The 15008-nt window shown below is 44.2% G+C and overlaps 1 protein-coding gene across 1 annotated transcript in view; it reads right to left on the reverse strand.

Moving 5' to 3' along the window:
• LRMDA (leucine rich melanocyte differentiation associated) overlaps positions 1 to 15008 on the reverse strand; it is a 1013857-nt gene that overhangs the window by 435558 nt on the left and 563291 nt on the right. The window contains exon 3 of the mRNA XM_057734349.1: positions 7873 to 7999. Coding sequence (XP_057590332.1) covers positions 7873 to 7999 — 127 coding nt within the window. The remainder of the gene's footprint in view (positions 1 to 7872; positions 8000 to 15008) is intronic.

Raw genomic sequence — 15008 nt, forward strand, 5'->3', positions numbered from 1 at the left:
AAAGGAGATTGTTCCTCTTCTAGATATTTTAATGTGTGGTATGTGTCAACCTAAAAAATTTTTCATTTGCTTTGATATATTTCTTATTCCAAATAAACATTCACCTTCATATCTAATTCTGCACTTGTAATTACAGTCTTTGCCTTTAAGAGGACCTCCCCAAATCATGCAAGCTTCACGCTCCACAAAATCTGGATCTGCCCCTTAGCAGGAGGCCATAGAGAGGGAGACTCATTCAAATGTCTTGATCATAGGAATTTCTTGGGCAAAGGGTCTGTGTGCTTCAAGAAGCTTCAGCCAGCCTGTGTCAATGAATCCAAGAAGTGCTGGATTCATAGCCTGCCTCTTTTAGGATATTTTGTGTAGCAGAAGCAAGTCCTTCCTCCTAAGCCTCCCAACTACCTGCTAAATGATCATTTAGGCTGGGCCAGGTGGTCCCCCTGAATCCACACCAGTGAGGAATCACTAGCACCTACCCCATGGATGCTCTGGACCAGAACATCATCAGTATGTTGGTACTACCACTGGAGGATGAAACTTGAGAAGAAGTTTTAATTGGTTTCTTCATCTCCTGGATCAGTAAGGATGAGCACAGCCTTGCCTTGCCTGATTGCAAGCTCAGAGATAGAACTTGCCACATTCCTTTCTGTCAAGTTGCCTAGACAATTAACCAGAGGCAATCAGCAGAGGGAATTTGGTGTCCCTCGCTAACCAAGACTACCTCAGTGGAGACACTTTCAGGGATTCTCCTAAGGGAGAATTTTTTAATTTTTTTCCCCCTTTTAAAATGTGAAACCATCTGGCACAGTTTCAACTCTTTCCAGCTGGATTCTCAGCACACACCTGGTTTCCTTCATCAAGTCTTCTCCAGAGTACTTGCCGTTTAGATTTTTTTTCAGTGTTGTCTACAGAAAGTTGCCATTGCAGAGCCCAGCTGTCATGGCTAGGCTTGCCAAGGGAGATTTTCTGCAGAGGGCCCAAGATCAAAGCCGCATCTTGCCTTGAAAGTGTGGAGCCCAAGGGAGGAGGGGAATCTCCTGGTGTCATGTCGGGTTGCACAGGTCTGAAGCTGCTTCCCAGGTGAGAATGGGCACATAGCTCCCTCTGTGCTCAGCTCCAGGTCAAAGGGCAGCACCTATGGCCACTGGGGGTATTTCAACCAGAGCTTATTCTGATAGAAGATTTTCAAATGCTAAACAGGCTAGATGACATATTTGATTCACACACACACGTGTCAGAAATATTATCACATCCAGACAACGATTAAGAAAACTGTGGTCAAAAGTCACATAGCCACTAAATGGTAGAGTCTATATTCAAACCTAGGCCATACAAAAAGACATTTCTCATCATTTCCTAACACAAAAAGGAGAATTTAAAACACTGAAAAATGAGGAGTCATATGCTTTTGTGGATGATCATAATATGCTGTCATCTAGCTGTGCTCTGTACCGCAGTTACTTTCAACTTGGGCTTATTCATTTAAAGTGTCCAGGCTTTGGCTAGCAGTAAAATGCTCAAATAAGTTGTAAAGTTTGTGGGTGTTAAAGTGATTTATATATATATGAAAAATGCCATTACAATCTCTCATCAATACTTCCAAATGTGTAATACCCAACAGACCCTTCTCAGAGATGACACAGTATGTTGCTATGGGAACTCAAGTCTGGCCTTCTAACTCCATGCACTGGTCTCCTTACAACAGCCCAGCTGTGTAACATGTAGCCTTATTCTGTCTTCCTGTTGCCACTACAACTCATATTGTCTCTTCATACATGTGCTGAAGCAAACAAACAAACAGAAAATAAAGAAATGAAATGTGATTTAAAATGAAGTCACCTTGGGCTTCCCAGGTGGCTCAGCAGTTAAGAATCTGCCTGCCAATGCAGGGTACGCAGGTTTGATCCCTGGTCCGGAAGGATCCCAAATGCTGCAGACCAACTAAGCCCGTGTGCCACAACTACTGAGTCTGCGCTCTAGAGCCCATAAGCCACAACTATTGAGCCCATGTGCCACAAATACTGAAGCCTGCATGCCTAGAGCCTGTGCTCCGCAACAAAAGAAGCCACAGCAATGAGAAGCCCATGCACTGCAACGAAGACCCAACGCAGCCAATAAATAAATAAATAAATTTTAAAAAATAAAATAAAATAAATGAAGTCAGCTTATCACCTTTCCCCTACCCAACTCCAAAAGCCAAGTGGGATAAAATAACTTGATTGGGCAAAGCTTAACTATCCATATTTTCCTGACATTTCAGTTGTTCCCTTATTTGGGGTTAGGTACTCAGACATGATATGGTTGAGACTGTCCATGCCCATGGGTGAGCAAGAGAGAAAGAGAGTGCGAGAATATGAGTGTTGGGGAGAAGAGGTCAATTCCATGGCCAATGACTACGGCACTGGTCTAAACAAGCCAAAGGAAGAAGAGAGAGGTAAGCTATGAACAGCAAATGAAGAGGTAGACTGGGACAACCAGGCTCTTAGGTCTATCAGAACAGGACCCCAAAGCTGAGGGCTGAACAGAAGTGGAAAAAAGGGCTGGAAGGTCAAGGAGATAGTATGTAGTTGGGAAGGGAGGCATTGGTGAGTCAAGAAGGAGTTTGCCAGATGCTTGCTTCGGGCTCTGGAATCCCTCTCATATTTGTTCTACATTTGGCCTGTGACTTGCTTTGGCTATGGGACAGCAACATCTACAATGCAAACAATGCTTGAAAAGTACCTGTACATTGAGCTTTGCTTTTGGAGCACCCCTCACACATGGAGAGGCCTATGCTAGCCTATTGGAGACACGTAGTTCAGCCAACAACCAATACCAACCTCCAGATATATAAGCAAGGCCACTTCAGATCACCCAGCCCCAGCCGAGCCTCCAAATAACTGTAGCTGCATGAGTGACCCAAGCAAGACTAGCAGAAGAACGATCCAGATGAGTCCTGCCCAAACAGCTGGCACACAGAACTGTAAACCAAAAAGATTTGTCCTTTTAAGCCACTGATTTTGGGGGTGGTTTATTATACAGCAAAGCTAACTGACACAGCCCTAGTCTAAGGCATCTCACAGAGTAACAACAGCAATATGGAACTTCAGAATTGTTCTGGAGCCTGGAGTATTTCCATAAGCAGGTAGGAGAGTCAGTTGGCTGAAAAGATCAAGTCAGAAATACAGGATAAGAGAATGGCATGTAGTGTTACTGCTGCTTTTTATGTGTCTTTCATTCTACAACTTCTTGGTAAGTACATGGGGAAAGTAAACCAATCTTCATGATCTGGTAGACAAGGGGAGAAAGAAGTCATGCTGTATCACTAAAAAGCCAACTGTTTTCTTTTGTATCTACTAGCAATAAAGTACTTACAACAGTGTACTGATACAACTGGCCAGCTCTACAGCTACACATTGCCTTCTGCTGCAGTGCCTTCCACGCCACCATCATTGCTCCTTCAGCATTACTCCTACAGATCAGCGAAGCTGGTAGAAAGGACTGAACCAAGGAAAAACAAGAAGCCTGCTGATCTTTGATGATAGCAATACTGAGAATAAAACCATCATCCACTAATTATTAGAGAAATGCAAATCAAAACTACAATGAGGTATCCCCTCACACCAGTTAGAATGGGCATCATCAGAAAACCTACAAACAATAATTGCTGGAGAGGGTGTGGAAAAAAGGGAACCCTCTTGCTCTGTTGGTGGGAATGTAAATTGATACAGCCACTATGGAGAACAGTATGGAGGTTCCTTAAAAATATAAAAATGGAACTACCATATGACCCAGCAATCCCACTACTGGGCATATACCCAGAGAACACCATAACTCGAAAAGACACATGCACCCCAATGTTCACTGCAGCACTATTTACAATAGCCAGGACATGGAAGCAACCTAAATGTCCATCAACAGATAAATGGATAAAGAAGATGAGGTACATACATACAATGGAATACTACTCAGCCATAAAAAGCTATGAAATTGGGACATTTGTAGAGACATGGATGGGCCTAGAGACTGTCATACAGAGTGAAGTGAGTCAGAAAGAGAAAAACAAATATCGTATATTAATGCATATAAGCAGAATCTAGAAAAATGGTACAGATCAACCGGTTTGCAAGGCAGAAATAGAGACACAGATGTAGGTAACAAACATATGGACACCAAGGGGGAACAGCAGGGAGGGAGGGGTTTGGGGTAGGATGAATTGGGAGATTGAGATTGAATAAGAAAAAAAAATCAAATTGTACATTTTAAATATATGCAGTTTATTGTATGTCAATTATATATCAATACAAATTCTTAAGAAAAAATAAACCATCATCCAGTCCAGCTTATTCCTTTAAAAAGGAAAAACATTCTTCACAGCAAAGGAATCCACCAACAAAACACAAAGGTAACCCACTGAATGGGAGAAAATAACTGTAAATAGTATTTCATAAGTGGCAAATATCTAAAAAATATAAAGAACCCATACAACTCAATAGCAAAAAGAAAATCAATCCAATCACAAAATGAACAGAAGATCTGCATAGACATTTCTCCAAAGAAGACACACAGATGACCAACAGGTACATGAAAAGATGCTCAACATCATTAATCATCAGGGAAACGTAAATCAAAACCACCATGAAATTTCACCTCACACCTGTCAGAATGGCTGCTACCAGAAAGAGAAGAAATAATGAGTGTTGGCGAGGATGTGAAAAAAAGGGAACCCTTATGCACTGTTGATGGGAATGTAAATTGGTGCAGCTACTATGAAAAACAGTATCGCAGTTCCTCAAAAAAATTAAAAATAAGACTACCATATGATCCAGGATTCCACTCCTGGGTATTTACCCAAAGAAATCAAAAACACCAACTTGAAAAGATGTATGTACCCCCATGCTCACTGCAGCTTTATTTACAGTAGGCAAGATATAGAAACAACCTAAGTATCCATCAATGGATGAAAAGATAGAGAAACTGTGAAACACACACACACACACACACACACATATGATGCAATATTAGTCAGCCACAAAAAGAATGAAATCTTGCCATTTGTGACAACATGGATGGACCTCAAGAGCATTATGCTAAGTGAAATAAGTCAGACAAAGACCAGTACTATATGATCTCTCTTATATGTGGAATCTAAAACAATAATAACGACATCGAAACCAAACTCATAGGCAGAACAGATTGGTGGTTGCCAGAAGAGGGAGGGGGTTGGGGTAGGAGAAATGGTGAACTGATTTTTTGTTGCTATTGTTTTTAGTTTAAATAAAGTGAAAATGTAAATAAATAGATAAATAAATTCTAAAGTGGACCCCTGTGCATTTTAAGCATATTCTACACCAGGTTATGAAAGTTAATCCTCTAAAATGTGAGACAATAATGCTTAGTAAGTTCACACGAAGCATGAATCTTAGTAGAATCTAACCTAATTAGACTAACCAGGTAATCTGCCAGGCATCAATACTTACTCAATATCCCTTCAATTGTCAGTGACAATAGTAGAAAGCAGTACTATAACCTACATACTTTAGATACATAGGTATCCAACAAATACATTCCAATAATTGATTATTATACAAATCAGTGGTTGATTAAAAAAAATAACCCACTAATTCATCTGGGACTGCATGAAATGACATTCTCTCATAGTTGGTGTGCCCTTCTTTTAATTGTTTTGCTCAGGCTGGTGCTAAAATGAGCTTGCATTTCTCAGTACACACCAATTAATACTACAGAGAAGTGGCCAGTAAGTGTGCTAAGTGAGAAGAGGAATTGAGTTTGGGATCAGCATTTGTACAGCATTGGCTGTACAATCCGTGTGACTTCATCTGTGGCCTGTTAGGGAAGCCCTTCTCACTGTACCATTTTTTTATACTGCCTTCTTGACAATATCCCCAGACAGAGGCAGCAGCTTTTACAGCCATGCAGAAACCTGCTTTGCTTATGTCATCATTGTACTTTGATGCCAACATGCAAAACAGTTTTTCACACATCCCTCTTTATCAGTTATTCTAATAGGCAGGTGAAAGCTGTAACATCACACACACACACACACACACACAAATGAGAAACAGAGGCTCTTAGAAGATTACTTGACCACGGTCACACAACTAAATATGATTAAGCTGACTCAGGAACCCCAGTCCAACAACTCCAATACTCTACAGTGACATGGGACACAGGATATGAGCACTGGGGTCCATAGGAGGAACCACACCATCCCAATTTTAGTCTGATTTTCCTTCTATTCTTACCTGATTTGAGAATATCATCCAGCTGATCATCTCAGACAGCCAAGGAAGCCATAGACACACTAACAATTTTTCAAACAACAACTAGGAAACTTGGTTGACCAAAGGATGAGAGAGGAAAAAAAATCCATCAACATTTCATTATGATAAAGACTAATATTTACTCATAGGCCTTCTCCTTCTTCTAAGAAAGTACCAATTCATTATGGACACAAATAGCATATTTTACTGAATAAAGAGAATATTAATTTTGACTTCCCATATAAACAGTGGCTAATAAATAACTCTGCAAATCATTCTTAAAGCTGACATAAACATACACTTTAATCTTAACATATTTATCTGGCTTTATTTCATACTCTATGGGAAAATGCCCCCATCCCATTTCTATTTCTAACTTGCCATGTGAACTTGAAGAAGCGATTAAACCACACCAGGTCTCAAATGCTCCGTCAATAAAACAAGGTGATTGGACTTCAAGTCTTGAAGTAACACAGTAAGATGGAAGGAACTCTGGATCCAGCCACAGTTGAGACTGAATCCAGGACCTAGCATCTTGTTAAACGTCTGGCTGTGGACCTATACTTCGCCTCTTTCCTCATCTAGGTAAACGGAGAAATCACACCCTTCTCAAAGTGTTTGCTAAGAGTGAAAAATAATACACTTAAAAGTTACCCAGCTCAGTGCCTGATCCACAGGATTGCTCGATAAAGAACAGCTGATGATAATGATTCCTTCACCCATAATCATTTATTAAACCTCAACTCTGTGCAAGACAATATTCTAGGTGGGAAGGATACAAGAGTTAACAAAACTGACAAAACTCCCTGCTTAAGTGAGCTGGCACTGTGCAGGCATGCAGGTCCACCACTGCAACATGGATGAGCTGGGTGCCTTACGTTGCAAAAAGGTTCTGATTCCTTTCTTAGCCTCGCGACAGAATCCAGAGCAACTGGTCCTTCTGAGTCTCATCCCAGGCTGCCAGATCCTCACCCACTTAAGGAGAAACCACCCACTGGAATGGCTCTCCTCTGCCCTTCTCGTGAACCTAGCACTGTAAACACCACGGAGGGCAGAGCTGGGCCTGGGCTTCACACTTATCCTCCACCAGAGCCCCTTCCCACTTATCTTTGGCCAGAAGCATTCCCCAAGCCTGCGCCAGAGCCTTCCAGAAACCTCCGTGAAGGCCAAGGTTGCTTGGCGGCACTACCCCCAGCTTCCCACCAGAGGTCGCCCTCCCACACAAGCCTAAGCAAACAGAACCCGACTTTGCCTTCTCGGCAGCAGTGACATTATTTTCTTTCTCTATTTTTATCTATTAAAAAGATTTCTTCACAGCCATAACTTAGATCTCTACACTAAAATGGAGCAACAGGAAGATATAATGGTGCATTTCATTTATGAATGACCTGTAATAAATTACTCTGAAGTGTCCCGAGTGCCAGGAGACAGAACGCTTTGTCTGCCCATGGACTGTATTTCACCTACTTTAATTTAGCTGACACATAAAACTCATTTGACATTTTGCAGGTATTTGGGGGGGGGGGGGACGGGGGAGGGAGGGGGCCTGTGGGAGGGGACCATTGCGGGGCTGGGCGGGGAGTGGGGGCGGCGGCAGAGCCAAGGATATTTGGTTCTTGTTGAGGGTTAAGGTGTGGAGCCTGGGTAACCCTGGCAACACGAGGTCATCCCCGAGAAGATTGTTGTCCAAGATGAGCTCCTCCAGGCTCCTGAACGCGCTCAGTCCTTCCAGTGACCTGCAATGACAAAGGCAACAGGAAAAATGATCCTGCACTAAATCAGGGAGGCCATTATGAGCCGAAATAAATATTTTAACCTTCCCTTTCAGGACTGGGAATAGTTTGGGCTTGGTGCCTGTCAGCAAAGTGAATGACAAGAATTAGTAGCGGGAGCTGGGGTGGGGGCGGCGGGGGAGAAGGGGCCGCTGGCACTCACCGCATCCTTCACGCGTTGCCAACATGAAGGATGAGGGTCACTTAGTGAGTAGCCAGGATCCAAAACAAAGGGCTTCAGATACGGCCTGCAGGATAAATTTGTCAATGTCTTGTGCCTTCAGGCACCCAGCCTCGGCTGACCCTAACCTCCATTCCCAAGATAAATAACTCTGTCACAGTTCACCTTCATTCCCTGGACACAAATTTAAGTTGTCATCCATCATTCCTGCCCAGAAATATCATACCCCTCTTACAATAATAAATATAACTTCAAGTATCATTTCTTAGCGGTTCTCCTCTGCGCAGTCCTAGGAAATAGCATGGAAAGCCTCCTTTCTCTGCGTTCACTGCCTTTGACGCCCCCTGCCGCCCCCCGCTTTTTTTTCTTTACTAATCACTTAATTTGCTTCTGCCCAGTGTCCCTGCGGCTGCCTCAAAAGGCAAGATATCTGCGGAAGCACGCAGTCACTCCAGTCTGAGTGGCTGTTTCTTTTTCTTTCATGATTTCTTTTTGTTTTTGTTTTTGTTTTTGTTTTGGGGGGTGAGGTAAGGAAGGGATTGGGGGAATTTCTGCCTCAAGGCTCCTGCCTTGCAGTTAACTGTTTTAATTTATGGAAAGTGGATTTCTCGCTTAATTTTTTGAAAAAAGCGCCAAATGCAGCAATGAGATGTCGAGGCAGTAAAGAAACAGGCATTTGAAAGAATTAAGTACCCGGCTCATGGAAAAAAGTATCAGAAAGGGGAAAGCAACCCCTTTAATCGACGTAGCTGAAAGTTAACTCTTAAGGTTAGGGGCGCGGGGTGCTGGGGGTGCAGGCGGTGAGGGTCAGCTGTGCGCATGTGCTGCCTGGAGCACACGGACCGTAATGACAGAAAGCCGCCCGGTGGAGGGACTCACACGACCACATGCTCCCTGCTCGTTCACCTGCCAGACCCAAGAGCTGTGCTGAGCTTGCACAGGCTGACAGCTCAGCTACCATGCTGACCAGAGCACGGACTTGCACAGGATGGCCCGGCTGTTGTATAAAATAGAACAAATCGGGAAGATGTTGTCTATACTATTTATGCATTTACTGATAGCACTTCCATTACAGACCCTCCTGCTTGCATGTGCAATGCCTATACCTGGTGTGAGTGTTCAGTGCTTGTGTGCGTGGTGTTGAGTATGAACTTGAACACCAGATGTTTCTGAATACATCCATATCTCCCTTGTGGGACCTGTGCCAAGAGGACTCCAAAATCGAGAGGTGATACTTGGGAGGTAAAAGATGCATCGTGAAGAAGCAATTCAACCCCGAGACCCCACTGGGCCCAGAGCTCCACCAGCAGCCCCATTCCTGCCCCAAACCTCCAGGCAGTCGCAGCCAGGGCCCAGCACCCAGAACACACCTAATGCCATAACTAACACTACCTGCTCCACACAAGGTGGGGGGGGAATACCGTATACATTTGGGATTAAGCGTCAACAGAGTCATCAAGTTCCATTTCCTCCTCCTTCTCTCTCTTCTTCCTCATGTTTCAGGAAGGCAAAACACAATTTATACACATACAGTCAGGAAGGCCTGGGATTTTACCTCCACTCCACCATTTACTTGCAGCCTGAATGTGGGCATCTCAATAATGCCCTGAGCTCCCTTCTTTCATGCTGCCTCCAGCTTGTAGGATCTTACAGAGAATAAGTGGGAGAGAACTAACAACTTATAAGCAAATACTGGTTTCTTTCTTTTAATTCCTCCTTTCATTCACTGATTTTTTGGGAAGTCCTAGACCTTTGGTCAGGGGTGGGGGCTCAGGGTGCAGGGGGAGGGCAGGGGAACAGATGTGCAAGGGTGTGTAGTAACTGTGGCTTCTGCATGGAAACTTCAACCTTTCCTGAAGTCCCTTCCTCCTTGGAGGCTTCTGAGTGCTGATCCCGAATTGCTTAACTGGAGTACCTCCATTTACCTCAAGGGGAGTCAATGCCACCTCCCCCTCAGGGCGCCTAATGGATGGCTAATCAGTCCTTTGTGCACAAACATCAGCTGGGCTCTGGTCAAAGCCAGCATCCAAATACACACTGTCCCAGAGTTATGTTATGCAAATATAATACTCTTATCATGAGACTCAGCAAATGGTTGGCAACTGGCAAGCAGAAGAAAGCTTCCTTCCAAGAGTGCTTCAGGGGAGGCATAAAACAAAATGACACCGCATGGTGAGGACAAAGCCGGGAACACTAGAAGGAGTGCCCCCAGAGAGGCCTTTCTCTCCGGGGTGGGCTCTGGGGCAGAGCTCAAAACAGGAGGGAGACTTCAGAGGGCAGTTGGGAAGCTCAGGCTCAAATCCCCTGTCACCTGTCTGGTTTGAGATCCTTTTTGCCACGTCATGTTATTAGCTGCTCAGTTAAAAGGGAACCGTGTTACGGCGGGCGGCAGCAGGGGATGGGGAGTGTTGCTAATTAATAAATCCCTGTCTTCATGTCATCAGTGTGGTGTGCACTTGGTGATGTAATCAGCTAAATTCAGAGCTGAGGGATTGGAGGGACAGGAGGCAGAGAGCATAATGAAGGGTAAAACTGGAGAGGACAGGATTTCTGGAGCTTGGCTGGCATGTGGAAGGCAATAAACAGATGCTTGGAAGATGCTTTTATTTTTTACTTTTTAAGAAGTTTTACTTTTGTGTTATTACTGTTGTTGTTGTTGCTGCTGCTTTTCTGGAAGGAGAAGGGGGAAGAAATTACGTGGGTCAGTCTTTGAGCTCTTACTCCTATATACAAGATGCCTGCAAAGAGATGTGTGCTATAAATAAAATGACAAGTCTAAAAAGGCTTTAAGGGTCTACACAGATATATGTTGTTCGAGGGACAGCTAAGGAAGCTACAAGGAAAAGATGACGGGGACTCAAAGTCCTCTGCTGTAACCTTGTGTATGGACAGCAAAATGCAGCCCAGATCCAAGAGCCCTGGTGGAGGAGGTGATGTCATTCCAGGGTCACTCCCCAGCTTGGTTGGCTGTGACTGCAAATGCCTGAGGGGTGGGCTGGGAAGGTCAGGCAGGCCTGAGTGCCACGGTCAGGTGCTGGACAGGGAGGGCAAGGCACAGCCAGCTGGAGAGAGATCTTCCCAGACCAGTAAAGAGATGTCAAGGGCAAGCAGGGAGACCCGGTGTGCGGTCCGATCTGTGGCAGGTGGTTTGTTCTGGAAACCTAATCAGCACCTCCAAAGTGCACTGCAGGCTGCCTGCCTCCCGTTCCACCAGCAGGAAAGCTGCCCATTATGTCACCCACAGGTACCATCTCGGTTACCGGTTACCTCGTTCACAGGGCTCCGGCTGGGCTCCCCCAGGAGCTGCTGCGGCTGCCGGGAGAGTTCCAGTGCCTTTTCCAAAGTCACATCAAAATGACAAAACATCACAACGCATTCAGCTCCAGTGGACTCAAACAGAGAGAACTTTTAAGTTTCCACTGTAATTAACCCTATCCTCGTTAAGATAATTATGATCAAGCTTCCTGTCAGAGTTAATATCCCAGCATCATTGCCTGTGGCTCCCACTCTGCCTTCATTAGCTTATAAAAACAGTGGCGCTAAACAGGAGCCTCGCCCTCTGCAAGTCCAGCCAGTGGCTGTGAGCCCAATGGAGGGAGGGGCTTCAGGCAGGGCAGCAGGGTGTCCTGGAACCCCAATCCCTTCTGCTCCTGGGTGGGCACACATTCGGTGGCCTCCATCCTTTCCTCAAAAGTTGTCAGAACCGGGAAGGAGAAGCACCTGGACTAGACCAGGGCTGGGAGGTTTGAGGCAGATGTATTCAAATGTAGCTCCCCCTTCCCCAGCAAAAAAACCAACCAGGAAAACCATCAAAAGACTCGTCCAGAAGTCCCAGTTCAAGAACTAACCATCTCATTCCTGGGGTAGAGGCTGTGGTCAGAATTAGACCTCTCTGTCCTCAGCTCCCAGCCTGTAGTGGGGATGATACTTCTGCCTGACATGAGATGGGCAGGGAACGGGGAGACAGTTAACCACAGACCCTGAGAAAGAAAAGTATCTCTCTGTGGAACCCGAGTTGCCTCAAATCCAGAACCAAAGGTTGGGATGTTCTCAAACCAATTAAGAAAATAAGATTTCTACTAAGATCCTTATCTCCTCCCTCTATGATATCTACCTAAATATCCATATACATATTTTTAACTGAAAAAATGGAGAGGACATGGCAACCCTAGAGGGCCCGACCTATACATCTGATGTCTGCTACACTGGCTAATCCTGTGGACCCGCACGGCCAGCCACTGCCTGCTCCGCAACGGTCTTTCCACAGGACTCCTGTCTGTCCAGCTCCCAACAAAAAGGGATCTCAGTACAACCTCCATAATACCTTGGAAAGTTGTCAGATACACAGCGAGGCCTCAATACCTTTTTGCCAACTGACTACTGATCAGCCAGGAGCCTGTGAGTTGCTGAGATAAAAGCTGCCAATAGCATCCCATGGGCAGGACCAGCCAGGGGCTAGGAGGGCAATCCCTCAGTCTTCATCCTTTCAGAGGCCAAAGTGCCTCCCTCTCTTTATCCCAGGGCCAAGTGTCTGAAAATAGGCAGAAGTGACACTCAGCAAGTCTGCAGCTGTACACCAGTGCCGGTTAATAAACTATTTCAATACTTCCTTATCAGTTGGTACAAAACTGCAGCTCTGAGTACCCGGGTGCCCCACCGTGTTACCCTGGCCACTCCCCAGAGCTCCCAGACCTTTCCACAGTTCAGCAACTAAGTAGTTAATATCCCTCTCACCCTCAACACAGAGGGTGGTCAAGGTCTCTGCTTCAGCCACAATCTTTCTGATTGGTCAGTGCAACTGGTAAAAAATTTAAATATCACCCTTGAGGGCAGCAATAGCAACCTGTACACTTTACTCCCCCCACCAGGCCAAGAGCAGTGTCTGGCACAGAGCAGGTTCTTGGGACATGTCTGCACGCTGACTCACAACAGAGGCCATGACCAAAGCTACAAGGACAGGATAGACAACACAGAGCTACATGTGGGAATAAAGAAAGATGAGAATAGGAAAATTGTGATATGACTGCTCACATCCCAGAAAACGGCCCCACTGGGGCCACTCACAGACATTTTTAGAAAGGCTGTTCATCTAACCCATGAGCGGAATCCTTTCTTCCTGCCATAAAACTCTTTTTATATCCTATTTAAATGGATATATATAACTATAGATAGTATATGATATATAGTATATTACCATAGATAGTATATACTATAGTATGTCACTATACATAGTATTACATATACAGCTGGCACTATGTACTTTCTACATATCTTTCTGTCATTCAGGTCACATAACCAGGGATATATGTACAAATAACAATATAAATCAACTGTCTATATGGTAAGTATATCAATAGAGGGTGAACGTGTCTCTGAAAAATAGAAGAATGTGGAAAAGGCTCTAGGCTATGTAAGACAGTGTGTAGTGACACCATGTGAGAGTGTATCACATGGAATTTGTCAAAGTCACTTCCAAAGCCCTACTGAGCCCCCTGTCAGGATGGATGCTCCCTGAAGACGGTATAAGAGATCTGAACCCAAGACCAGTCAAAAGTCTAAGGTAGTTAGCTAGGTGTGTGTTAATTCTAAGTGGGATCAAGTCCAAAGCCATCATGCACCACACTTAATAACAATAAAGAAAACTGTTAAATATGATCCCTCAAGAATTATGGAGAATGAGCAAGGAGCTAAGAGCCCAGAAGTGAGTGTCTGCATTTCTAGTTATTTGGAAAGGGAGGAAAATTGTATAAACTTTAGGGACTTGCCTGGTGGTGCAGCGGTTAAGAATCCACCTGCCAATGCGGGGGACAAAGGTACAAGCCCTGGTCTGGGAAGATGCCACATGCTGTGGAGCAACTAAGCCTGTGCACCCCAACTACTGAGCCTGAGCTCTAAAGCCCACAAACCACAACTCCTGAGCCCATGCACCACAACTAATGTAGTCCATGTGCGCTACAGCCTGCATGGTGCAACTACTGAGCTCACACACCACAGCTACTGAAGTCAGCACCCTAGGGCCCGCATGCCACAAATACTGAGGCTGCGTGCTGTAACTACTAAAGTCCATGCACCCAGAGCCCATGCTCCGCAACAAGTGAAGCCACCGCACTGAGAAGCGCGCACAATGCAATGAAGAATAGTCCCCACTCACCACAACTAGAGAAAGCCCAGCACAGCAAAAAATTAATTAATTAATTAAAATTAATTTAAAAAATTCTATAAGCGTTAGATTGATAAGTCTATAAACTTACCTACATAAAATTCTAGTCAGACTATATCTCTGGAGAGCTATTATTTGCTTGTCCTATATTATAGGACAATATAAATCACGTATGTGATCATATTACCCTTTTCACTTTTGCTGCCAGGAAGCTCAGAACTAAATTGTGACCCAACTGTAAAAAGGTAGTACTCCATGGTCCCTATATCTGCTTTCTACTTCACTGTCAAGGCTTATAAATTTTTATAGCCTATCTATACATTGTTTTTTGTTTTCTTAATTCTAATAAGCTAGTTCAAATGCTTTGTATAATAAGGTAGGATACATATCAATTTAATATAGCATAGCTTCTCAAACAGGCAGTTTCTGTGCATTAAGGACAAGTTCTGTGAGACAAGTTATTAATGTGGATGGTTGACTAGGAATAAAGATATGTATTGTATCCCCATTTCAAAATGTCTTTGAAAAGAATTCTAGTAATTCTAATGATATCCTTGTGGCAGAAAAGTAGAAAGTGGACTAGAAAATGACCACTTTAGGCAGAGTCACACTGGTTCAAAAATATACTTGAA

This window comes from Hippopotamus amphibius, chromosome 5, assembly GCF_030028045.1.
Source record: "Hippopotamus amphibius kiboko isolate mHipAmp2 chromosome 5, mHipAmp2.hap2, whole genome shotgun sequence".
In the NCBI taxonomy this organism is placed as follows: domain Eukaryota; kingdom Metazoa; phylum Chordata; class Mammalia; order Artiodactyla; family Hippopotamidae; genus Hippopotamus; species Hippopotamus amphibius.